We start from the raw sequence: 25,877 nt of genomic DNA, 5'->3' as shown, positions 1-25,877 counted from the left end.
TCCCACAAAGAGGATGGCATGGGGCTGTCAGACCTTGGTGTGCTCTGCTAGCAACACACGTGGATAGAGCAGTAAGGGAATGGATAAAGTCTGCAATGGGACAGAGCAAATGGGAAAAACAAACCTGTCAAACTCAGGGCAGGGTCGAGTTAGTTTAGTATGCAGAGTTGCCCAAGAAGGTTGCTGGGACTTGGAGATTTTTTTCTCTTTCCCCCTGAAAATGAGAAACCACTTTCTCCTACACAGTAGGCAAGAATGTCACCCAGATCAGATGAGTCCTATCCAATATTAGCATCCTGTAAGAAGTTTCAAGTCCTGGCTTGGTAGAGAGACACTGGCAGAAAGCAGCAGCATTCAACACAAAGGACATCCCTAGGTTGCTGCGAGGTGCTCCCAAGAAGCTGGAGACCCTACCCTGACAAGCATTCCTCAGCAGATGTACAAACAAAAGCAGACCTACGTTCATGAAGCAAGGCCCCGAGTAACATTTCGTTACAGTAGGTACAGGTGAGATAACCACTGAGTGTTACTGGAGTTGAAATGGGGCTTTACAAGCATGGGTAGGAAGGAATCATACGAATGCTTGTCCATGTGTGTGCCACCACCACCATCAGCAGCAGGGCTGGGCTGTGCCAGGTGTGCTCCTGGACCTCTTGAGTAATTCAGTGGAGGAGCTGTATCTCGGTGCCTGGGTTGGCACAGCCATCCTTTCAGGAGAGAAAGCATATGAGAAATTCTGCCATTGCTGTAGATAAGCAGTATCAGTTAGCTGCTGGGTGTGCCGTCAGTATGTATCATTGCCTAAAAAGTCTCATAGCACTGAAAGTAACCATGAGGCATACAGTCCCATCTCATGGTGCTTTTTCATGAAAAATATGCACGCTATTGCCTCTTCAGGGGAGAAGGAACACAGATTTGAAATGGTCAAGCCCAAAGTCCTCCAACACAAACCCCAGTACTGGCAGATACCTGTGCGAGGCAGAATATAAAGGAAGTTTTAGCTGCTCCCGGTTGCAGCATGGAGGCACAGCTGGATTTGAGATTGTGTGTCAGGGTTTGGGGTCTCCCAAAGGTCAGCTCTGCATTACTAACCGGATAGGTGGGTGTAGGCTACCTGCTAGGGCTCTGCAGGCTCCCTGATTTTCATCAAGATGATGTTGAAGCCTGAGGATCCCAAACTGTTGAAGTGGTGTGTTGATGCTGATGAAAACTCTTCTGCCCTGTTGCAGGGACATGGAGGGTCCTCCCAGCTGGAATTTCAGTAACTCTGTTGTATTGAGACCACCCAAGAGCTTCTGTGGCTTAGGTGGGGAGTTGTATTTGTTTGCACAAAATGATGTTGTCAGTCATCTTGAACACTTTGCTGCTGCTGCCATCCCCTTTCAGAGAGCCGAAGGGCCAACACAATAAGCAGTGCTGTACAGCGAACAGTGAGGACTGCAGTGCGGAATACACAGGGTAAGAAACCTGAGGGACAGGAAGAAAAGAAAAGGTTTTACTGAATTTTTTCCTCCCCTTCTTAATCCTAAAGGTAAGCCATAATGTTGCAGCGCTGAGACGAATGGGGATGACCTACGACAGCTCTCCACAAGAGGGCTCCAATTACAGTAAAGAGAGCTGCTCGGAGCTAGACAGCTAAGACAGGCACTAGAGTTGGGCTACAGACTGCTATACAGAGGTGCCATCCCTCTGCCAAGTGAGGATAATTAATGACTGCACTACTCCGTTTAATCAGCAGTAGTTACAGGGTGACAGTCAGCCAGGAAGGCAGCAATACATTGTCCTGACACACAGCTTCCATCCCTGCCCACAGTCAGCAGCCATTCCAGGCCCTGGAGCTGGGAAATGCCAGTCACTTACAGAAAAAGCCTGACAAACTTTTGTATCAAAAGTGGAATGTGGCAGGATGGATTTTAACTTAGTAGGTGAACTCCTGCTAGTCTCATCACCCCCCTCCCCCCAGAATTCATGCTAACCAAGGCTCTGGTATCTGTTCCAGACAGGGCCTTCCTCAGTAGAAAAAGGAGTGGGTGGTCAAGTTTGGAAATGAGTGGCCTGAATCATAGTTTCCCTTCCTTTCCATCTTAAAAATATTAAGCTTGTAGATTTCTGCAACACACAGCATGGCAAATTCATGACTTTTAGGACTTCACAGCTGTTATTCTGTGGCATTACCCTGGCAGTTCAGCATGCTGTGGGGATAGCAGGAAATGCAGTCACCTGGATAATGATGTGAGTAGGAAGGGTTAGCTCTGTATCTTGACTTGAAAAATGTGGTTTTGGAGGACACAGCCCCAAACACAGCTGAGCTTTCAAGCCAAAATTTATGTAATGCTTTGTAGTCATAAAACCTTGGTAAGCCAGACTTTTCCCAAGCACATCCTTGACAACACCACATTATTAAAAGTAAGCCCTTTTAAAATACAGCTGTTTCCTTTGTCATTCCTCCAGATGCTGAAAAGAATGGAGATATCTCAGAAGTGGATTTGCATTGCTAATCTTGTTGGGAAAACTGGAGTAATTCTCTTGTTTGTTTCTCACCATTTGGTCAGTCCCTCATTTCTACTGTCAGTGATGTTCCCATGTTTGTGCATCAGACCAGGCACATGCAAGCCATGCAGGGCCCATTCTATGGAGGAAGCAGCCCAGGAAATTCATCCCTCTGCTATTTTCCACTAGATTCATTTCTAGACATTTGAAATAACCCAAGTAAAGCAATGACCTACCAGCAACATTAGCATTATTCCTCTAGTTACTTGAGCAGGCACCGTGTGGCTGTGTTGGCAACAGGGCCCTACCACTTTTATTTACCCTGAAGGACTGCATACACTCACATTAAAGACCATACATGGTTTGTAAGCTAACACTGCACAAGAAACTATTAGTATTCATGAAGAAAACTACCTGCAAATGCAATCTGGTCATACAGATGATGTTTCAGATGACACTTTGGAGCTCATGGGCTTTGTACATTCTTTCACATCCTCTTCCACTGAGTCCCGAGGCTTACAACAGTGAGAACAGACTGAAAAAAAGAACATACCCTCATTAATATTTAGAGTTCCATAATCCATGAAAGTGCCAAAGCCAAATGTCTTCTCTGACTGAGAGTGGGGAGAAAGGAGACACGAAATTGAATAAAAATAAATATCTTAGGTCTAGTTACTTATGGTTTTTCTGGGCAGGACTCATCCCTACATCTGAATGTCTGGCTCACAGCTGTAGTCTGAGCTGAGAGAAAGCTCTGTTATATATAGTTTTCTTTATAGTGTCATAATGGTTCTCATTAGCACAGGGCTAGGACCTCAGTCTGGCATAAAGACAGACTGCTACACACTAAAATAAGGTCAGAAGGGAAATAATGGTACAAGTTACATGTCAGTAAATGCAGTTTACCTATAAAGAGTGTAATTGTTAGAACCAGCCAACCATTGCTTTCAGTGCTTTAAAAGGATTTCAGATTAAACAGGTCCCCTTAGTATCTCAGCATCTATGAATTACTTTCATTTTAATAATTGAGCTTTCATATCTTTGTCCTATTACATCAAATTGTACATTCACTACAACCTGGATTCTAAGCTATTCTTTAAGTGACCTCTAATCACAGTCAGATCTTGGTCTAATCTTTGTGTCAAATTAACTGGAGAATAAAAAAAAAAAAAAAAAAAAAAAAAAAAAAAAAAAATCTAGAGAGCTTCCATTCCTAAATTACTGCAAAGATGGGCTGTGAGCTCCTCAAAATAGGGGACTGTGAACCTCAAAAAAGCATCTACAGGTTTTGGTCACCACCACAATCACACATCTGAGAGCTCTTATTTCTGTTTTGCTCTTTCTATTCTTCCCTCCCACACTTCAGCCCTTTGAAGCATGGCTTTTGAGCTCAGAAGCCACTCTTAACATCAAGGCAGCTCCTGACTCAGATTTCGATATCCCAAAACAACAGAGGTGTTTTCAGACCTCTTCTGAGCTTCCACAATAGCTTTTGAAAGGGGATGGGTAGCAATACCAGTAGGAAGCACTCTTAGGACAGATATTTCGCTTCCCAGGGAGGTGACAATGCACAGCAGCACAAGAATGTGACACCTATACAATCTGAGAAGCTCTGACTACACTTTGCTATAATACATGCCTGGTCTGGAAACTTGTACAAAATAGCACCACCTGACTCAGCAGATCTACTCCCTGTGCTTATTAGAAAAACGAGACTGAAAGGGAAATTCCATCCTATTGCAGCCATGTCCCATGCTGTTGCAGGTGATCACATTCTGCCACATGGGTATGCTTTTTACATCTACTTTAAAAGCAATTTGGTTTCTATATAAAAGGCTATCTCAGAATGCTCCAGAATCTTACTAATTAAATCATAGAATCATAGAATAATTTGGTTTAGAAGGGACCTCTAGAGGTCATCTAGTCCAACCCCAATGGTAAAGAACCTTTTAATTTTCAACCTATATTTGTCTAGAGCTAAATCTTCCAATTCCAGTTTATTTTCTCCTATAATTAGAAGTTCATTATACACACAGCTAGCAGCACAGGCTGTGTTCAGCTGTGATTTTCCTGGTTTCAGCCTGCTTGCTGCTTTCCTACTGACATAGCCCCACGGAACAACAGGGAAGAACCAGCACTGGTGTCATAGGAGCAGAGGAGTGGAAAATTAAGAGTTGCACAGGTGTAGCCAAGAGTCCCTGCCTTCCAGAAACTTCCTTTCTTTGTGATAAAACACAATAATCAGCCCATTCTGACTCAGTGACCACCTTGGTTTTTAAAAGGACGTGGTTGATGAGGAGTGGAAAAAGAAAACAGTAATGTTATCCCCACACCTCTGACTTGGGACTGAACTTGTCTGAAGCTGAAACAGAACTAGCAGAAGACACAAGCATGACACACTTACAAGTGTCCCTAAGTAAACCAAGGCCCTGCTGCCTAGCAAGTAACCTCTTTCCACTGTGACTGTGATGAGCAGCTCAAACTGGTGGCTTGTAGCTCAAGTGGGATTCTTGTCTCCAAACTTGGCTTTCTCAGAGACTTGGCAGAACTTGATTGGGTGACTCTTAAAATGTGTTGCAAGGCCTGCTCTCTTTCTCCAGCACTGCTTTTCAAAGCTGCTTGACAGGGTGTGGATAGAAGGTTTATTGCTGTTGACTTTCAACACTAGCTGGATGCCTAACTGCATTTCTAAACCCATTAGACATCTACCCACATCTTAAAGCACTTTCTGGCTAGGTCAACTTGTACATGATTAGGAGCAACAGCTACCAGAAGAGTTTGTTGGTTTTTTTTGAGCCACAAGAACATAAAAATCTATTCATCTGCCAGCTGAGATGCCAGAAGTCCCCTTCAGCACTGAAAAACTCCTGGAGACATATCTGGAGTTACTGAAGGCTTCGCAGGGTGGGAAAGAGCATCTCGTTCCATTTTTAGCTACACAAAGAAGACAAATCCATCTCTCCTGCTTAGGGTTCTAGAAGTGGGATATTGGTGTGCCTTAGTCCTTTCTGTGGGGCTAGCACTAAGTATTTTCATAACTTTGGCTCCATGACTTTTCTGAGGGAACGTTTAAGTAGGGCGTGTACAGATTCCATTTTGAAACCATCAGTGCACATCTGTATCTATCATGATCACCAAGATTCTTGGCTTCCTCAAGCATCTTAATACATAAAAATGGACTTTTGTGAATCTCTTCAGTGCTCTATACACTTGATTTTGAAAATATTCTGATCTGCTGTCAAAACTCTCCATCACCCTTTCACTCTCAAACCCGTTTCCTTGTGCACACAAAACGTAGGAAAGTCCTGAGTTGGACTTAAGCTTTGTGACAGTAGATGTTGCATGAAAAAAAAAACAAAAGAGAGAAAATGAGATGGTAGAAAAGTACCTACTGTGTCAATATAGTTTCTATAAATGTGTATTTTACACAGAAATTCCATAAACACTGAGACTGTTTGACTGTTTCTTACAGTCAAACACTTACAGTCAGACACTTACCATGTCTTGGGAAGTATTTTGCTGCTAGGGTGACAGCCAAAAGGGAGACAATAATGATGATACTTGAAGCAGTAATAACATTATAAGATGGAGATACAGTAGGGACAACACAGTCATTTGTTTTTTCTGAAACAGAAGAAATAAAACATAAACAAAGGGCCCAACAATTGGCATTTTCATATAAGATCTGGTACAGGGATTTTGGTGCTTCTGGCCAAATGCTAACTCATATATCCTGCCTGAAAATTTACCTATTCAGTAAATAGACAAAGCTGCCATGTAAATTTCTTCCATTCCCCTGTATTTGCTATGTGCTTAAATTTTTAACACATCCACAGAATCCAAAATGCTCTTTGTTCAGAACAGGTCTGAGGTGGGCAATATTTGAAAACACATAAGCTGTTTCTAAAGAAAAAAGTGGAAAAGTCTGAGTCCCTATCTAGAAAACATCCGTTCTCAGAGGTACCTGCAGTTTTCACCAGATTTATACCTAAATTTTTCATTTCTGAATTCAGAGGTGATGGAGAATGATGCATTAAACAAATTAAAATAGACTTTCTACATGGCAGGAAAAGAATATTGTGGCAGAGTTTAGTTTCAGTAGATTTGGAGTCCATACTGCCACTTGGACATTAGAATAGATTCTTGTGATCTTCTTGTTCTTGTACAGTGCAGGACAACTTTAATTCAACCCTATTTCACCTTGGTGTATGTTCATAGGCCTTCACATTTTCATCATTTGCATCATTCAACTTCTAAGACATCAGCCTGATCCTCTGTACAATCTTCCCCTGCACCACAGGCTTTGCCTCCTATGATTACTAGAGGCTGTATCTGTCTGGAATTCTGTATTCATGAAAGGCTTGTTATGAAGACCATGTCCATCATACCAAAATGGGAGTCATTTCACATCTTAAAAATCAAAAAGTGGGGGGTTTGTGACTGGTGTTGTCACTGTTGATTGCACTCTCCTCTGAGAACCTGTGTGCCAAGAGTATTACTATTATTCCTTTTTTGTTGTTGCTTTCCTTTCTACTTAGTATGATATTCATAGCCTTCTTTGATTACCATCTCTAGGGATATGATGCACCACATCCAGCAATAAACAGTATTCATACAGCTCTAGTTTCTGGAATTCATTCTGGTCCTGAATGGCACCTCTCCTCACAAACCCCTTTGATTTTAGTAAGATTGATGTACAAGGTACCTTGATGAATAAGGTATAATTCCCTGGGAAAAATAGCACTTTCTCTAGCTTCCCTTGAAGGTGCTCATGTCTCCACAGTAAAAACATCAGACCCAGAGACATTTCAGAATACTTTTTTGGTAACAACATTGTAAAAAAAAATCCTTTTGGCTTTAAGAATTTTCTTACAAATCCCCTACTACTGCAAAACATCTGGACTGTACTGTGCTGCCTTCCCTCATGCTGTTTCCACTTGTGCCTCAAGCTTTTCAAAGCACAGGCTTATCTATTCTGTTATCACTTTAAAGGCACGTGCAGTGATGGAATTTTTTTTTTGTACGAGTTAACCCTATATTAAATATGTATACGAAAGTGCAATTTTTTCTAGACCCCATCTGACAGTTTTTCACTGATTCACTGACTCACAGAATGCTTTGGGTTAGAAGAGGCCTTAAAGATCATCTCGTTCCAACTCCCCTGCATGGGCAGGAACACCTCCCATTAGACCAGGCTGCTCAAAGACCCATCCAGCCTGGCCTTGAACACCTCCAAGGATTGGGCATCCACAGCTTCCCTGGGCAACTTGTGCCAGTGTCTCACCACCTTCACACTAAGGAATTTAGTTAGCAGGAAAAAACATGATTGTTAAATGAGGAAATTATTTTTAGGTGCAGCCTGTGACTTTTAAGGTACACATATTTCTCAGATCCCTCCATTTGAATATCAGGTACATGTCATTCAACTGGCAACAAGACCATGGAATTTGTGGAAGCCACCTAGGCTGTCAGCACCAGATCACAACAGGATCCAGTTGCCCTGTCAGCCCAGCTATGACTTGTGTTAGAGAGTCAGAAAGCCAGAGTAATTTCTGCTTGTCAGTCATGGTCACAATTCTGCTCTCCCATCCCTGCTGTTAAACAGCCTTTGAAATGTTTTGGTGTGCAGCTCATGGGCAGCATCACTGGGTCATCCTCACCTGAACAGATACACAAAATCTACTGCTTTCTCAGAGATGTCACTCAGCATGTTCAACAACAAAAAAAAATTCTGTAACACAAACTGCTGATGCAACCTACTCAGAAGCAAACTGGTGGACTTGGTAAAGCCGTCGTATTCAATGGAGCAAGAGAATTCGGTGTCTTTGGTCACGTTGAGCTGCACTTCGCCAGTGACATTGTACAGGCTGAGGTTGGACTTGGACTCCCAGCTGACATTCCACTCCACAGACATGTTGTTGAGGGCTCCAGAGATTTTCGGCTTGGGGAAACCTCCATGAGAAGAGCATCTTACCACCATCTCAGCTGATTCACAAGAATTAGCAAATACTTCTGCTGTTATGTTGGGATCACTGAAGTCAGCTGAAGGAAGAAAGATTTCATTACCATTCTGTCAGATTACATGTCCTGATCACCCAAGGTCAAGCATGATTGGCCCACAGGGAATTCTTTCTCTATCATAACCTGTTAGGACTTTCTTGTGCTTTAGTTATCTCCCCACAGCCTTGACTGGATATGGCCTTGGTCTTTGCTGCTTCTCCTCCCTGGGCAGTACACAGACTTCATGACCCCACTTCTGTAATGCCTCCTTTTCTCTCCACAAACATCAGTTTATGGAACAAGAGAAGGAATCTCAAACCAAGCAGAAAAAGTCACAGGACTGAATAAAAATCCATATTACAGGCAATGGTAGAAAATTTCCTTTTCCCTCTCTCATCAGTCCCTTTGCAGCCAGAAGCTCACAGCGTTCAGCTCTGCTGGGAAAGGTGAGCCACACGTTTGCCTCCCTGCCAGACTGGCCAGCAAGAGAATGAATTACATTTTCTCCGTGAGAGCCCATCCAGAAGGCCCAGCTGAGAGCAAGGCCAAGACTAGTCGTTTCAAAAATACATAGCAATACACTTTCCTCTCAGACCATATCCTCAATGGACTTTTTTCTCATTGCCAAAGACAATTTCCAAAGGTTTCCACCCACCCAGTTTGTTACAAGCCCTCCTGCCTGGTCAGATGTGTTGCTGTAAGCGTTTGTGAGATTGCAGGGGGAAATGGATGAGAGGGCTTACGAATGAAGAAAGAGAAGAGAAGTGGTGTCATATTTAGCCTGCTTCCTTTTGTCAATCTGGTTCACATTGATACAACTGAGGATGCCCATTGGTTTCAATAGTCTGGGGTGAGAAGGATGAGGCAAGGGGTGGCAAAGGAACTGTTTGAGGCAACTGTCCCACTGGAAAAATCCTCATGTGACCACACCTTTTAAAACAGAGGTACCAGTCAGAAAAAGAGACTCACTGTATGGCTTTCTGGTGGGTGTAAATCACACTGACACCACAGCTGCCAAAGGGACCCCATTCTCCCTCCCAGCCCTGCTAGCTGCACTGACCCCAGCCAGGGCAGAGCTGCAGCAGCAAAACTCACTGCAAACCCATCCTTTTTAGAGCAGCCAAGGTCTTGGCTGTGAGGGCCCCCTGCATGCCTCCCAGATGGACACACGACTGCTGGAACAAGGCAGCCCTGTGGGCATAAAGGGTCTGCCACAGCTTCTGCTGACCTGACAAATCCAGGTCCAGGCTATTGAGTAACTGGTTAAAGAAACTCGCTCAACATTTCACTGCTGACCAGTGGCAGACAAGGAGGGTTCCAGATTTCTTTCCAGGCCCACTATCTGCTGAGCAATCTGGCATCCAGTCTGGAAACTCACTTCAGACCCCCCTGAGGGCTTCACCGAGGCTCCCTGGTTGGTCACCAGGCAGTGGCACCTTCCTGCCTCTCTCAGGGTAGCCAGGTTCCAGCAGAGGCAAGGGGAGCTTTCCCTTTGCTGATGCCCACAGTAATTGATCCCACTTTTCCAAGAAGAAGTCTACCACAATTATTACAATTCGTCTGTTGAGACAGGAAGGGGATTTCTGGAAGGAAAGAAATTATAGTATGTGCCGAGAGGAAAAGATACTTGTTGTTTCACATTTCTCATGCAGTTAACTCCACAGAACCCACAGTTGGACAGGGTGCTGCCAACACACTTCCCTTTTTTCATATCAGTTCCCAGAAAGATCACTAAATTTGTCTCCTTGCACATATATCCACAATGCCCTGACATGCAGGCAATGGCCAGAACTTAGGAACTTGCTTTTTTTTTTTTGCCAACAAATCTCATTCCAGATGGGGAATGCTCATTCACTAACTTGTCTGGAAAATTTCTGGAAGTTTCTGCTGCTAAAGATAGTAAAAATGTATGTATATATTTATATATGTTATCAGTATCTCTGCCTTTGGTTGAAACCAACCACCACAAAAAGAGTGATGGAAGTGGAAAATCATGTCAATGGAACTTTTTGTGGCCCCCAAGAAAAGATTCAGATTCGTTTTGAGCAAAGGAACTAGAACTGGTTTTTTTTTTTTCAAAGATAAAAAGCCTCAAATCAACACTGGACTTCAGCCTTAGGTTGAGGAGCTGGCCAGCCCCCTGGAAAGCCTTAGCTCCCAAGGAGCACGATGCAAGCCTGAGGTGCTGCTGTGGCCTCAGAAAAGCAATGCCTCAATTCCTCTTATGGCTTGGATGTTCCCCTTGCACCAAGGGCTTGGTCGATGCTTTGCCCAAAAGACAGCAGGCGGCAGAGGTGGCCAAGGGCACCCACAGCCAGTGGTAGCTGGGTAGGGTCCTTGCCCAAGAGAGAGGCATCAAGGGGACGATGGTGGGCTGGTGGTGGGAAAGGCTAATTTTCTGTACCCAGGGCAACTTTGGAAAGATAAGGGAGGGAGGCTACTAGAATGGAAGGGGCCTTGCAGCCTCTTTTAGGATTTCTGATCAAAGTCTTGCCCTCTGCTACACGGTGACCAAAGCTTGGAGGAGGCTGGCACCAGAAAGCCTCAAGTGCCAGGCAATCCACCTACCTGTAACAATGAGGGTGACACGCTCATCACACAAAACATACGAGTTCTGAGAATGTCTGAAGTGCTGAACTACACACTGGTAGGAGCCATTGTCCAGGATTTCCACGGGGGAGATCCACAGGGTGAGGTTCCTGGTGTCCATCTCAGTCCGGTTCTCGTACCGCTCAGGAAACTGAATGTGATCAGACATCTTCTTCCCCTCTGCGTAAGCAGTCACCACATCTGTGGTGTTCTTCTGCCAGTAGACCCGGTAATTATGTAGGCTTTCTGAGCTGGGAATTTCATGACAGCAAGGGAGGCCAACTTTTTCCCCCACTTTGCTTTTGACTACTTTGTTCTCCAGTGCACAGCCTGTAGGTGGGGGGGCAAACAAAATGAGAGAGTCATATAGCATTGTTCCAGGACCTTCTGCACAGAGCTCCCCTCTTTTGGCTCTGTCTGCACCCACTAGTGCACACCTCATCCCCCCCTCAGCTCTTTACAACTTCAGCCATGCATGGAGGGGAGGCCTACCTGGGTATTGCCTTTTACGTGATGCTATGCTCCTACTGGGGATGCTACTTGGGCACACAATGATTTCTGCATGGGTTACTGAAGGCAAAGGCTGGAGAGTTACCTGCCTGAACAGAATTTTGCTGGCCCCTAGCTCAGAGTAAAGAATTGCCATTATTATGTAAAGGGATAAAAACATACAGGCCCAAAACACTGTTTCCTCTGCTTTCCTATTTCAGACCTCAGTGTTTGGAAGGTCTGTGTCAAACTCCAGTGGGTCCCCTGCATGCCAAAGAAAGCCACAGTGGACTATTAATCTGGGGGCTGGAGTTTGGTTTTGGTTTTGTTTTGTTTTAACCAAAAGCCCCCCAAACCTTTCACCATCCCAGAAGCTAGAAACAAACCTACAGTGATAGAGACAAAGGTTACAGACACACTGTCATCAGTATTAGCCAATGAATAATTTTACCTAGTCTGTCTAAAACAAATTTGTATTTGAAAAGGCCGTGGGCCTCCCTTAAGGTTACTTGCAAAACAGCACAGGCGTTCCCCAGCTCCTACCAAGGGACTGTGTCAGTGCCAGACTTCCTATCCATGCCTGCACCTCCAGCAACAACCAGAGTCCCTTGACAGGGGGGAAATGGATCCGGTTAGCAGCAATCCCCCTACTCCTCCACACCACATCTTCTATGCTGCTGTCATCAGCCCTTCCTTCCCACTCTCCTTCCTCTTTCCAGTGGGGAGGAAGGACACACAGGGGTCAGGACTGGCACATGAAGCAGCAATCTGCTGGGGAGCTCCCACTGGGAGCTGTGGCTGGGAGAGTGACTCGGTACTGGCGTGCTGTCCTGCTCCTCAACAAGGTTGGGCTTTAGACTGGGTTTGTGGAGCCTTCAGGCTGATAGGTATCCCTGTGCACCCTGCTGTGATAATCCAGAAGGTCAGGTTGCTATACATTTGCCCTGCTTGCCTCAGCCTCACTACCTAAGCACCCATCTCTGGCAGTTGAAAGGGGATAACAACCTGTTCCACTCCATTAACTGAGACCAGAAAAATAAAGAAATAGGCCAGCCTCAGGAGAGAGAAGATTCAAATTCCCTCTTGCTTCTCTGTAGAACAGATCTCAGTAAACATCTCTCTCTTCTCTGAGAGAGAAAGCAGGAAAGTCTTCACCAGGCAGAGTGTCACTGATGGGGGGAATGAAGCATTGACAGTTAGTGGAGGTGAAATCCCATATACAAAGCCTCAGCCTGAAACGTGAACTGAACACTTAGTTCAGTTCACCTAAGAACACACTACCCATACCCAGCAAAGTCTGGCTGATGCTGACTCACATGTTATCACTGCTAAAGCCTAAGTGCAGCAGTGCTGTACATGGGCACAGAGCAAAGTGCTCTGGGTGTGGCTGGCGTACTGGGGCATTCAGATTCATCTGAAGTGTCCAAAACACCATAAGCATGTAGCCCACCATGGCTCATTTGCTTAGTGGTGACTTAGAGACTTTTGGGACACTGTCAAACAGCCATCAGTGAGATCTCTGTGGCGTGCTGACCTGAGTCCAGGGGCTCACTCTGAGGAAGTGCTTCACAACCCTCCAGTCGCTGGTGCTGGAAGGAGACAAGGAGATGCTCCACCAGTGCCCTGGTATAGACAGATCATATGGCTGCACTGGAGGCCACTTGCTTAAGTTCAGCCCAGACTGCCCCTGGGACAGAGCATGAAGTAACCTTTCATCCTGCCCCCCTCAGGCACAAATACCCCTATCCCATTGCATGCTTTGTGTTAAATCTGTAGAAAACACTGAAGAATAGTGGGGAGGTCCTAGCAGCACTATGGAATGTCTTAAGATTAATTAAGTAAAATATAATATGTAATTAAATGTACAACTTCTCATTTAACTGTTTTCCCTCCACTCAGACAATTCACTGGTCTTCCAAATGGAAAGATTCAAACACCATTTTAACCTCTTCTCCACTAGCTATGCTTGCCCTTATAATCCATTTCAGACTCTGAGCAACTGGACTGGGACAGACCAGGAGCCCACTCAGCCCACTGACCTGTGTCAGCCAGCGACTGACAGAAAAATGGTAGAAAAAACACTTCTTCCACACTGCATGGGAAAAGAACTACCATGCCCTGCCAAACATTGGCAGTCAGGAATTTAAAGATTTCTTGGCACTGCTAGTTTAATAACTACTGATAGATCTACCCTTCAGAAGAAGATCTTTCTCCTGAGATGATGGTTTGATTACATGCTGCGTGAAAAAGTGTTTCCTTCTGTTTGCCTTAGAAGCAGGCCACTTGAGCCTGTGACTCTTCAGGTTCCTCCTGTGTATCTGCATGCATTTCTGTGTGCGTGTTTTCCCTTGACCACATCTTCGTTTTTCTCACAGTTCAGCTCCTACTATTGATGGAGAGACTCACAAGAACAGTCAGTCAAACTTTGGGATCGTGGAGCCTGATGAAGACAATTTTCTATTTTCTTTTGCAGCAATAGGGGAAGAGTAGGCGTTCAGTAAATGCCAGGGTGACATCGAATCATGAGTTGCATGAGGTTCTCTGTGCCTTGCCCCTAAGAGTCTCCTTTGCAACTAAAAGGAGAACAAAAACCTCCCCGGCAGTGCATGTGCAGGGTCTGGAAACTCCTACTGATGTCACATCTACCCTTAAAAGACTGAACCCTTGAAACTGCAACCTGAATGCTGCAAGCCTGAAGGAACCAAAGTCCATAAAGAGTCATCCAGCCACACAAAAGTCCCCTTTCACTTTAAAGGTGAACTGCAAAAGCAAAAACGAAAATTCAGTTCTGTCCTGTATCTGTGCTGCAGGCACTCTATAACCAGTCTGTGAGGGAGGTATCCAGCATGGAAATAGTTTTTAATGACTTTTCTAGAAAAAAAAGATCCCTCCTCATCCTGCCACCCCTGAAGCCTACCCACTCCCTTGGTGTGTCCCCACACTGCACCATCACTGGGAGTCTGTGCTGGCTGGCAACCCTGAACTGATGAAGGAGCTGACTTTCTGTTCCCTGGGCAGAAAAATAGGTTTCATTCAAACTACACTTGTGCTGCTGATATTCCATATGGCAGGGGTAACAAGAACAAAAAGGTTAGGGCAAAAGAAACACATTCTTTCTTGTTTGCTCTGAGAGTTAGCAAGTACAAGAGCTGTTGAGCCTGGATGCCTATTTCTTTCACTCCTTGCCCAAGCCATGTTTCTGAAATTCCCTGGTCACCAAGATCTTGGTTATCCTTGACCACACATGCAGTCAGGTGGCACAGGAGAGAAGATTGCCTCTGGGACAGAAGTCCAACAGAGTAAAAGGCAGCGAAAGACTATGCAATGCTGTTGGAAACTATCAGATAATTCCTGGTGAACAGGAACTCCAAAGCCATACTCTTCCCCCCTGCATTCCCCATTTCTTATAAACTGCTTTGCCTTCTTTTCAGTCCGACCTTGTGTTACCTTCCTTTGCACACATCCACAAAGCAATACACATGAAGGGAAAAGTGGTGGGTCTGGAATCTTTTGCCTATGTGTGAGTAGCAGGTAAGACAGTGGATCTGAATATCTTTTTTTGATTGAGAGTCCTGCAAAGATCTCTGAGGCAAGTTGTTGGTGGCTCTTCAAAACTGGAAGGTCAAAACAGCCTTGTGTTGGTTTTGGTCCATAGGGACCAGGTGGTCTCTCTACTCTTAATTATTTGCATTACTAACTTTGCCCATGACCATGCACGCAGGACTCCTACTCTGCCAGGGCATCAACACATTTCTTGCCTTCCAAGCATATGTGGGATGGAAAAAGGGATTTGGGGCTGCCTTGGGTTAGTGCAGTGCTGTTTTGGAAGCAGGGTGGTGGTACAGGGGCGGCTCCTGTGGGAAGCTGTTGGAAACTCCCCCAGTTCCCATCCCTGCTCCACCTCTTCTCTGCCCAAGGCTGAGCAGATATGGGAAGCTGGATGCACCTCAATGAGTAATATGTTCAAGAAAGGAAAAACAAAACTGCAAATATATCAAAAAAGAGACCTGCAGAGCAAAGGGGAGGAGGAGGCAAAAGAACAATGCCTGAGGAAAGACACCAAGGTCAGTGAAGAAGGAGAGGGACAAGTGCCTGAGCAAAGATTTCCCTGCAGCCCATGATGGAACAATCCTTTTAAGAAACAGCCATGTGCAGGATCATGGAGAGGGTCAGATGTGGACCTGCATCCAGGGAGGACCCCGTGTCAGAGGAGGTGACTGCTCCCGCAGCAGCCGTGACTCTGTGTGCAGCCCAGGCGGGAGCAGTCTGTGCCTGAGGGACTGCACCTGTGGGAGGGACTCGTGTCCCAGGGGTTCCTGAAGGACTCTCCCGGGAGAGGGACCCCGCGTTGGAGCAGGGGAAGAAAGAACGTGAGGAGTCCTCCCCCTGAGGAGGAAGGAGCGGCAGAAACACCATGTGGGGAACTGACCCTAAACCCCCCTGCCTGTAGTCCCTGGGAAGAAGGGAGGGGTGGGTGAAGGGGAAGGTCATTAAGATCAGGCCATGTTTCCTCTTTTCTCCTTGTAGATTAAATCAGTCGGCTTTTTTCTTCCTAACCTGAACCTGTTGTTTGCCCGTTACTGTAACTGGGGAATGCAAACCTCCCTATCTTTGTTATCCCTATTAACAAGCCTTAAGGTGTATTTTCTCCTCCCTGTTCCCCAGTGGGGGATGAGTGAGCAGAGGTCTGGTTGGTATCTGCTGGGCCTAAACCATGACAGGGACAACTCTGGGAGGAGACGCACATCAAGTCACAGTGAAGCAAAGGCACTTTGGGAAAGCGGGGCTAGGCCAGCTGAGGAAAACATGTCTTGTGGAGCTGCAGCTTTCTCCTGGCAGTCATCCCCTGAGGCTGGTGGGGAAATGACACCCATCAGTGCCCAAGTGATTCTGCAGCTCAGACCTGTCATTTTCTGTGAATCTGGCAAGATTTATCCTTTGAGGACAATGCAGTATTTTAAGAGGATCTCCATGCAAGACAGATAATCAGTTTGAAAAACTGAACATTTTGAAAAGCTGAGTCTTTGAAGGACCAGAGTGTCTTTTCTTTTCATCTCAGTGATTTTTCCAGTGAGGAAACAGATTCTCCCAAAGCTTCCCATGGAGTTAAAAATCAGAAAATGTCCTGTGCTACACTGGAGAACGTAAAGAAATGCTTTGTATTTAAATTAGCATTGTGACAGACTCCTGTGAATACGCTGGTCACAGAAAGATCCCATTAGATCCCCAGGTAACTTCTATGCAGAGACCTCATTTCAGCAGCACATAAAAACACTGCCTTCCTCTGTGTTTCACTGCAAAGACCCTGCACAATGAGAAAGATGGGGTGAAACAGAGAAAAGTGGGTGTGGGCAGACCATGCTGGCTCTTCTCTTTAAGGAGTCTATGACTGAATATTAACCTGGGCATGAGTGCCTGCAAGCCTCCTAGGCTCCTTCTACCCAGACTCCACTCCAGCAAGCAGAGGCATGCAGAGAGAGGTCTTAACAGGCAGAGAATGGAGGAGTGGCCCCTGTCCCTTGCACAACCCCAAACCCAGTTTTCCCACCATGAACCAAGGGCCTGCTGCTGCTCCAGGCTGCTCTGGCAAAGCAAAGCTGCTGCAAACACAGTCTGCTTAGCTCATGCCATGGTGATCATTGCAAGGTCATGCTCTGCTACTCATCCCAAATGTGGTGAGAAAGAGCAGCAGAAGAGAAGTTTACCCAAATTAAAACAGTGAAGAACTTCATTCGACAGTGGTTCCACTCAGTCTGGCTTCCCTATACCTGCTCACACTAGTCAAGCACGCCTGAAGCAGTTAAGTGATGGGATTAATCCTAGTTCATGATGATGTCATGGCAGGCCTGAGGTAGGGAAATTGTTTGAAGAGGTTCTTCTCTGCTTACTTCTGCCCTGCAACCCCAGGGCACCCTGCTTGAAGCAACATAGCACAGCACAGATCCCCTTAAGTGGCTTTATGCATTTCTCATCTTCACATTGCCACATTCCTCCTAAGCAAAACAGTAACCTCACTTTTCCTTTCTGCTCGATCTGGCAATAATTATAATAACCCTGTGAGGTTTTAGTCCCCAACTCCTTCAGCAACCTTCATTCCATTTTAATTCTGCTTTGTTTCAAGTACAAAGCCTTTAGTGAAGAAATACTTGAAGGCCTGATGCAGCTGTAAAAATTAGAGGACAATTTCCTTTGTCTACAGACAGAAAGACCATCTTTGGGAGTATGCATTAGTCCCATTTTTTTTTCTTCCCAGTATTGTGCAAACTCATGGCCCTATTGATGACAAATTAAATTTTTGGTCTTATTTGTCTTTCTGAGCATACTTTGAGTAGGTAACACTTATTTTAGAGAGGTTCACAGGGCATTCTCAGACACTCAGTACTTCAACAGAAGTCCTCTCGCCAACTCTTTGCAGGTCACTTTGCAGTTCCCTTTGCAGGTCACAGACCAAATGCTCTCCTTTTTCCAGTCTAAATTGCTGTTCACCACAAAGCTGATTTCACACTCCCCCGAATGATTTTTTTTGCCATGAAAGCCAGCAAGAAAACGCAAGCAGATGGGGAATGGAAGGAAGCACTGCTACTGAGCAAGTACTCTGTCAAAAACCTGGCTTCAAAGGGAAGCCATGGTTATCCATTAATCACAAAAAGAGTTCCATGATCTGCAATTAGCAGCTGAGAAAATGAAAGAGAATCTTTGATACTTTGGCAAAGGAGCTTACTGCAGCGCTGGGGCAGCTCCAGCTACCTGGCACACTTCCCTCTTGTTTCTCTGGTGCCTGGCTCCTCTTTTGGTGAGGTAAATGCAAGATCTTTCTCAAGATACTGATTTTTGAGGCACCACTGCTTCAGCTGGGACAAGCCCACAACCTGGGTATGTCCAGTCTGATTTGTTTATAATATGAGTAAGACTGCAACTTCTGGCAAGCTAGTTGGCAAATATCTCCATCCCTGGATGTTTTTAAAAAGAGATTGAATGTGGCACTCAGTGCCACAATCTGGTAACCACAGTGGTAGGGGATTAAGGGTTGGACTTGATGATCTCAGAGGTCCTTTCCAACCCGGATTTTCTGCGATTTTGTGATCTCATCTTGGCCTAACCAGAAGGGCAGATCCAAACAAGGAGCTGGAGATGAGATGTCTGAGTGTTTGGGTCTGGGATGGGAACTATATTGTATTTTAAGATCCTCCCGTTTGTTATGGAGCCCTCTTCAGAGGTGCTGACTGGGGAGCAGAGGAAGGAGGGCTTGCTTATCTTCTGTGCTGTATACCAGCAGGGACATGAGTGATGAGGACAGAAGGACATCTTTGACTTGAGAAAGGAGCAAGGGAAAGAGTCTTTCTAAACCTTCCCCCTTTCTCCGTTCTCAGCACATGGAGTGGGTGACCCTGCTAGAATAAAAAAGGGCAGGAGGAGACATTAAATCTGGATGTCCACAGAAGATTTGCATATTTTACTTCCTTTCGAGATCAGATTCCTTCAAGTTGCTCAGCACTCTCATGATTTCTCAGTCTGGGGGCAGAAACTAGACAATGCTAGTGGCATTTCTGTAAAACAGGCCTTTGGGGAAGATTTGTCTCACACAAAGACAAAACTAAATTTGTTAATTTTTTCCCCTGCAGACGCTGTCTCTTGCTGAATGGATCACTTTGTACTTCCTCTATATGTATCTCCCAGCTGAAGATGTTCTCAGTTTTCCTAAGCCATTCCTCTAGTACCCCTGCTATGTATACTGCTGCCCTCACAGCACAGCTTTTGAAATTGAGGTCCTCCTCACTGCTTAAAGTCAGTTTTCTTCAGTGCTTGTTAATCTCACTGTATTTCATGCTGCCCAAGTAGCCAGCCCACTCTGTAAACTAATAGAAGGTGAAAGTGCTCAATAACCAGGAAAATCAAGTATGATACTGCTAACATAAGCCTACTCAAAATTAGAAAAATTACATTTTTTAATATATTTTTTATTGCTTCTAAAGTACTTGCCCACAGCCATAGCAATATTCATCAGTGCAGCCTGCAACACTACAGGCTGGTTATAGAAACCTGGTCCCTGCTCAGATATTAACTCACAAACGCTCTGCAGTACAATAACCCACTGTTGACTGCTGGCTGATGGTGGCATCTCAAGCTATACCTCTCTAAGAAGACATTCACCTTGTGGCAAGCCTGAAGTGCTACTGTATCATGTAAAAAGTCAGCACTTTTATTTTCAGGCAGGGAGTCCCTTGGGACCAATGATATTTTAAAAGCATAACAGTGAAAAAGCAAAAGTAAAGCCCATGGCATTTCCGTGTTGGGAAAGATTTACATATTCTCAAATGACCTCCGGAGACTCGAGTGGTGATGTCCCTCTAGGGGGAGAGAACAGCTACAGTTAAACATAAAGTTAATCTCTTCAAAAACAAAACTGACCTTCTTTCACCAAGCAAATAGATTTCACTGTGTTCAGCACATTTGCCTTGCCATCTCATGGAAAATACCATATCTAGATACATCCAGCACTTATATATGGTAGGAAACACATTTAAAAGGAAGGAGATTTTCTTTGAATGTATAAATTCTGTTGAAGCGTGTCCAGAGAAGGGCCACAAGGATGATCAGAGGGCTGGAGCACCTCTCCTATGAAGACAGGCTTGAGAGAGTTGGGCTTGTTCAGTCCAAAGTAAAGAAGGCTCTGGTGAGACCTTATAGTGACCTTCTAGGACCTGAAAGGGCTGGGGAGGGACTTTTTAGAAGGGCATAATCTAACATGGGACAATGGCTTTGGAATGGAAGAAGGTAGATTTATTAAGAAGAAATTCTTTAGTGTGAGGGTGGTGAGAGATGAGCACAGATTGCCCAGGGAGGCTGTGGATGCCCCCTCCCTGGAAGTGTTCAAGGCCAGGATGGATGGGGCTTTGAGCAACCTGGTCTAGTGGTAGTTTTCCCTGCCGGTGTCAGGGGGTGTTGAAACCAGATGATCTTTAGGGTCCCTTCCAACACAAACTATTCTGTGAGTCTATGATCTCCTTCTAGGGTATACAGTGTAGAGTGCCAAAGCAAACTGGCTGACCCCCACCAGTGGTTAACTAATGACAAGCAAGGCAGAGGGATAACTCCATCAGTGGCAGCATTTATGTCTGTCAAGTTAATTTTGCCCACTAAACCATGCTTGTTACTCAAAATTGAGGCCGCAATAAACAGGAAAGGTGTGAGGGCGTACAGGCTGGCAACTTCTGCTGGTAACCTACCGCAGCGTGTAAACACGTGAGCCCCAAACTTTGCATGTTTAGATGCGGGAATGTCTGACATGCACGTTGCAAAGAAGTTACAAATGTCACAGTGATCCAAGAAATGCAAAAAAGCTGTTGCCTTTGGAGTACTGTGAGGTCACCAGATTTATCTGGTTTCATCCTGATCTAGCTGGGAAAAGGAAAAAATGATGATGAAAGGAATGTTTGACTGTCAGCCTTCCACACTCAGTACACAAGATTGTGTAAGAATGTAGATTGTCTGTTTAATTTTCTGTGTTTTTTCTAAATAACTTTTCCATTAAAAATAAACCCAAAAAACAAAAACCCCAAAACAGAACAGAAGAAGTAAAACAGGGTCTATAAGCAAAAACAAGAGCCTTGGGTTGCTCTTTCTCCAGACAAGCTGCTAGAGCAAGTTTCACTCAGGACAGACAGAAAACGGGGTTTTGTTCTTCTGATCTTGTTTTTCAAACAGACATCTCTTTTCTCCATATATGGAGCAGGAGGAGACAGAAACTCATCGGAAAAAAAGAAATTGAAAAAAAAAACCAAACAGATGAAGAAAGCAAGATCAATAAGAGAGAAACTCAATTTGCATCCAGTGATCAAGTGGACAAATCCAGTATGTAAAGAAAAAAATTTCCTGCCACCTACACCATGAAATCTACCCTTGACAAAGCCCAAACTGGAGATGGAATGGAAATTAGATGCCTAACACCTAAAACTCATTGCTAGGCACTTCCACATTGGGGCTGGCCACAAAAGAGGGAATCTTTCTCATTCTCAACCCTTTGTCCCCAGCTTCACTCAGAACTCTTTATTGCTAACATGTGAGAGGGGATTCCCAGAGTGAGTTACTTATGAGCCAGAGCATGCCTGCAATACTGAAGGAAGTGGGTAGTCCCCACTCCTAAACTCTCCTATAACTCAGGGAAACTGTAGGGATTTTCCTCAAAACTTTTAAAAAAATTCACCACTAGGAAGAAACCAAGAACTAGATGGTCCCCAGTCAGATTAAAAGACTCTAGGGAAACCTAAAAAGAAAAGTCTGTGGGCAAAAAGCAGGCTGGCTGGGGACCTGCAAGCAATGCCTATGACACTGTTTGCACAGAGGGCAAGGAAAGGTCATCCTGGGTAAGTTCTAGCAATATTTTCCTAATGCAACAAACTGGGACGGGGAAAATCCTGATATTCATAGGTAGCTGTGAAGGTGTGATGGCAGGAGAAAACCAAGCCTGTGGGAATAACAGGAATGAGTTCAGATTGTAAATAAACAAGTTTGTGCTGTAATCAAGGCTGTAATCAAGGCTGTTCTGCACTTTTCCACTGTGCTGAGACAGCAGGGTGTTCCTGCTGTCATCATCTCCAGCAGCAGCTGAAGCAGTATCTCCAGCAGCAGATGACATCTCAGAAGCAGCTCTAAACTACACTGGCATTTCAGTGGGTCACCTCAGTTGAACCCCAGGGTAGCAAAATTCAGTTCAAGGGATAACAAATAAGTCTACAAATATGTAGCTTGGTCATACACTATTTCATATTAAACACAACCTTCAAATCAATATCACTCTTTTCATATTAGACTCTCTTGAAGCTTTCTTCTGCCATGATGTAAACATTCAGCCTTGCATTGCCTGTACTGCTATTTCACTCATGCATGGCATATGGAGAGCACCTGCTTTCATTCTAGCATGCTGTTTGCTTGACCTTTTGGAGCTCTGTGGCACAGATCTGTACAAGCACCAGGACATCCAGGATAAACCCAAAGATTGGGTACAAGAGGTAGCCACAGGTTCTGTGTGCCAGCTTTGACTGTGTCTTGATGTGGGTCATCACCAGTCCCCCACAGGGTCAGTTCTGTAAATGCTGACCTTGGTGACTTGCCTAACAACACATGGCAAATCACTGGCAGGGCCAGGGCAAACTCCCTTTCTAGGCTTCACTATTTTGACACAATAAAGTCAGAAGCTGGTCCTTGTGGTACCTGTGGGTGACCTAAAGAAAGTACTACCTACGAGTCCCAGTAAAGCTTTTAAAACCACTCGTTTGTGGGCAGTGTAGCATGTATTTTCAAAGGTCACTAAAGTAGGAATACCTTTTTTTAGAGAGGAAGGTGGCAGAGTGTGTACACATGCATACAGATGGAGAAAGAAAGTGCATCAGATGTACTATCCTTGTCAGCTTGCCAAGCAAACAGCTCCCAGGCACCAGGACTTCCACAGACTCATTGTGTGGGAAGCATCTAACAATTATGCCCCAAAAGCTAATAATAATACTTTAAAAAAAAGCTTTTTTTCCCCACTCAGTCTCTTGGAGGGTTAAACCCCCAAATTTCGTAATTGATTAGATTTGGAGAAGTAAGTCTCCAAAGCAGCAGGATGACCAAATATCAATTCATGCCTTGTGCTTCCCAGCCCAGGCACATCTTCCCACAACTCCCAGACCATTCCCAAGCCCTTGGTGTTGCCATGTTCCTTACAGTCCCCTTGAAGCTGCCTCCTGCCCTTTCTGTCAGGTGGGCACAAAGAGGGGCAGCACAGGCTCCTGTTGTTCGGGTGCTGCCCGTGGTCAGGGGCAGTGGAGAGTAAGGACACCACATCTCGGCCACCTCTTCCTTCCTGTCAATTTGGTTGAAACAGGACAGGGGATTAAAATGTTATAAGAAGGAGCCTAAAGAAGCAAATGGAGAGATGGAAAGCAAGATAAACTATAATTTCCTTAGTAGGCCATATGAAAAAAAGTACAACTAGTTTTCTATTATCAAAATCCTATTTCTGGAACTGAATATGCATCATACTGTATATCCAAGTATTACACATATTTGGTCTGGGAATCAGTATCCTTTTTAGAGAAACTACACGACCAGCTAATTACCACATGCTCATAATTACATTAATAACATACTGCAAGCTCTTACAGTACAGAGAAAGAGTTCTGCACAACAGATTGTTTGCCCACCAAAGTATGGGCAAAACATATCTGTGCCTGACACGTGCTTCACAAGTGCTGAGGTAGAGGAAGGAGTGTGGCAGAAGACAGGACAGCAGATATCTCACAAGCAGTGCCTGAAGTTGTTGCCTTCCTTACAAGCAAGGAATTCTGATTCAATCCCTGTTAAATTTTCTGAGTTGTTTTAAGACTCTGAGAACGAAACTCAAAATGAAACTTAGCATCACATAGTTTCACAACATCAGCATGAAAAACTCCTAATTTTGCATCACTTGACTTTTAATCAAAGCCTCAGTTCAGCTCGGGTTTGCTCCAGAGTATCATTAGCTGCAATGAAACACTAAAATTGCCAATAAGCACAACTTACTTTGCATCCACAACGAATCCCAGCTGAGAAGTGTTTTTTGTGGTTTCAAGGTTACCATTTCACACAGCTGAGACCACTCATCCTAAACCTCTTGAGGTCTGGGGGGACCTATGGACTTCAGCAAGCTTTGCAGCTGGTCCTTAGAGAAGGAACAGGGGAAACCCTTGCAGTCCTCCAAGGGGGATTTGTAGTGTCGGAGAAAGCACTCACTGTGCAGTGCACGACCCAGGGAGTGGAGATCCCTCCACCTGGCCACGCTGCCCTGTCTACTCCATCATGTGCTCACTTATAGCTATCAAAAAAACTGCAGAAACTGCCCCACCATGGAAGCCAAAGCCCAAGGGGCTGCACCATGGATGGCAGCCTCCCTGAAAACATACTCCTTGCCCTCACTCTGTCTGGGAGGGGTGACATTTGGGAGCTGGTAGCCCAGCATGACCAGCCTGGAGAGACAAGAGCTCATGGCTCCCCACCCTCTAACACTGGCCCAACCTCAGCCCTAGCAGAGGACTCCAGAGCATGTGGCCACCATCCCCCAGAGACATCCAGGTTGGGGGTGCCACCTGCCTGAGCCCATCGCTCTATCCCCCGCGCTCCCACAGCGGCCACTCCTGCTTACCCAAACTAAGGCAGAGCAGCACGGAGAGCCCCAGCCATCTCCTCAAGGCCATCGCCGGGGCGTAGGGCAGGCGTGTCACCATCTTCCTGTAGCTCCTGGGCTGGGAGGAGGGGAGGACAGAGTCAGAAGAACGGTGCCCAAGGGGCCACGGCGCTCGCTGCAGCACCCACCCACCTCCTTCCTTCCTGCCCAAAAGACCAGGAGCACAAATCCCAGTCCTCCTCCCTCCCCGCGGCCCTGGGATACCTGCAGCTTCCCTGAGGCCACCCCTGAGTCAGCGGGCTCGCTGCCGAGCCATGGGTGCCCAGCTCCCGGAGCAATGCTGCCGAGGCACCCGGTCCTGCCCGGGGTGCCGAGGGAAGGCTGAGGGGTGGGAGGGTGCTCAGCTTCATAAGTCTCCTGCCCACCCGCCCACGACTTCCTCATGGGGCGTGCGTAAGGCAGCCGTGCCCTGGGGATGGGGAACCGGCACTGCCTTAGCCCCTCGGAGCGGGTTTGTCTGCATGTCCAGCAAGGGGGAAAGAGAATGAAGTGGGCGGAAAAGAGCCCAGAAAAGTTTAAAAAAGAATGCTTAAGCTGCACGTGTTGACTGTCACGGCCGAGCACCCAGAGAGGGAGCAGGTAGGTGCCAGACGTGCCAGCAGGACCAAAGGAGCTCCGGAGAGCATCCGCTGACTGACAGGAGACACAGAGGGAGCGCTCGGCTTCCCAGAACCGGTTCCACCTCCTGCAGGAGGCACCCACTGCTTGCTCGTGGCACCCACCACCGGCCCCCTCATGACAAGAGGGGAGGAGTGGGCTGTCCTTGCTCTAAAGCCTGGAAGGGCTATAAAGCCTGAAACCAAAGAGCCAAACAAAACCAGTCTGAAGCAAATCCTATGCAGAAAAACAAGCGGTTTGGTAAATAAGAGCCTGAGGGAATAAGTACGTGCTAAATGTTGGAGATTAGTACAGATACTGCACATCCTCCTGCAAAAAGAAACAAGTCCCAGCATAGTGTATGGGGTTATATTTAGTTGTAATAATTACGATGAGAGGCTTGCACACCAATGAAAACCTGATTTTCTTCAGGGAAAAAAAATTAAGTGCAAATGAAAACCAAGATTAAAGCTATTTATTTAGATGCAGATTTCTGGCTTGCTGATTC

At 45.5% G+C, this 25,877-nt stretch overlaps 1 protein-coding gene across 2 annotated transcripts; it reads right to left on the bottom strand.

The window, feature by feature from the left end:
* Positions 1 to 322: 322 nt before the first annotated feature.
* On the bottom strand, positions 323 to 25,083 carry CD80 (CD80 molecule). 2 transcript variants are annotated; one of them, XM_008503392.2, is made up of 7 exons: positions 24,977 to 25,083; positions 24,731 to 24,830; positions 11,059 to 11,409; positions 8,251 to 8,532; positions 5,989 to 6,114; positions 2,905 to 3,025; positions 323 to 1,467 (listed from the first exon to the last, which is right to left on the bottom strand). In XM_008503392.2, the coding sequence occupies exons 2-6, from the start codon at positions 24,810 to 24,812 to the stop codon at positions 2,922 to 2,924; spliced, it is 945 nt and encodes a 314-aa protein (XP_008501614.2). In that variant the 5' UTR covers positions 24,813 to 24,830; positions 24,977 to 25,083; the 3' UTR covers positions 323 to 1,467; positions 2,905 to 2,921. The 2 variants fall into 2 exon arrangements, with proteins under 2 accessions (XP_008501614.2, XP_030318282.1); XM_030462422.1 differs by having other exon boundaries at positions 24,731 to 24,825.
* Between the last annotated feature and the right edge of the window lie 794 nt (positions 25,084 to 25,877).

This window comes from Calypte anna, chromosome 1, assembly GCF_003957555.1.
Source record: "Calypte anna isolate BGI_N300 chromosome 1, bCalAnn1_v1.p, whole genome shotgun sequence".
NCBI lineage: Eukaryota > Metazoa > Chordata > Aves > Apodiformes > Trochilidae > Calypte > Calypte anna.
This window is presented reverse-complemented; position numbering and strand designations above follow the sequence as displayed.

Bases quoted from the DNA above. Each gene is read 5' to 3' on its own strand.
- CD80 (XM_008503392.2), bottom strand. From the start codon at position 24,812: ATGGTGACACGCCTGCCCTACGCCCCGGCGATGGCCTTGAGGAGATGG. The intron at 11,410-24,730 runs GTAAGCAGGAGT...CCCCACCTACAG, and splicing joins GCTGCTCTGCCTTAGTTTGG to GCTGTGCACTGGAGAACAAA. The intron at 6,115-8,250 runs GTAGGTTGCATC...CTTCTGTTTCAG, and splicing joins GTCCACCAGTTTGCTTCTGA to AAAAAACAAATGACTGTGTT.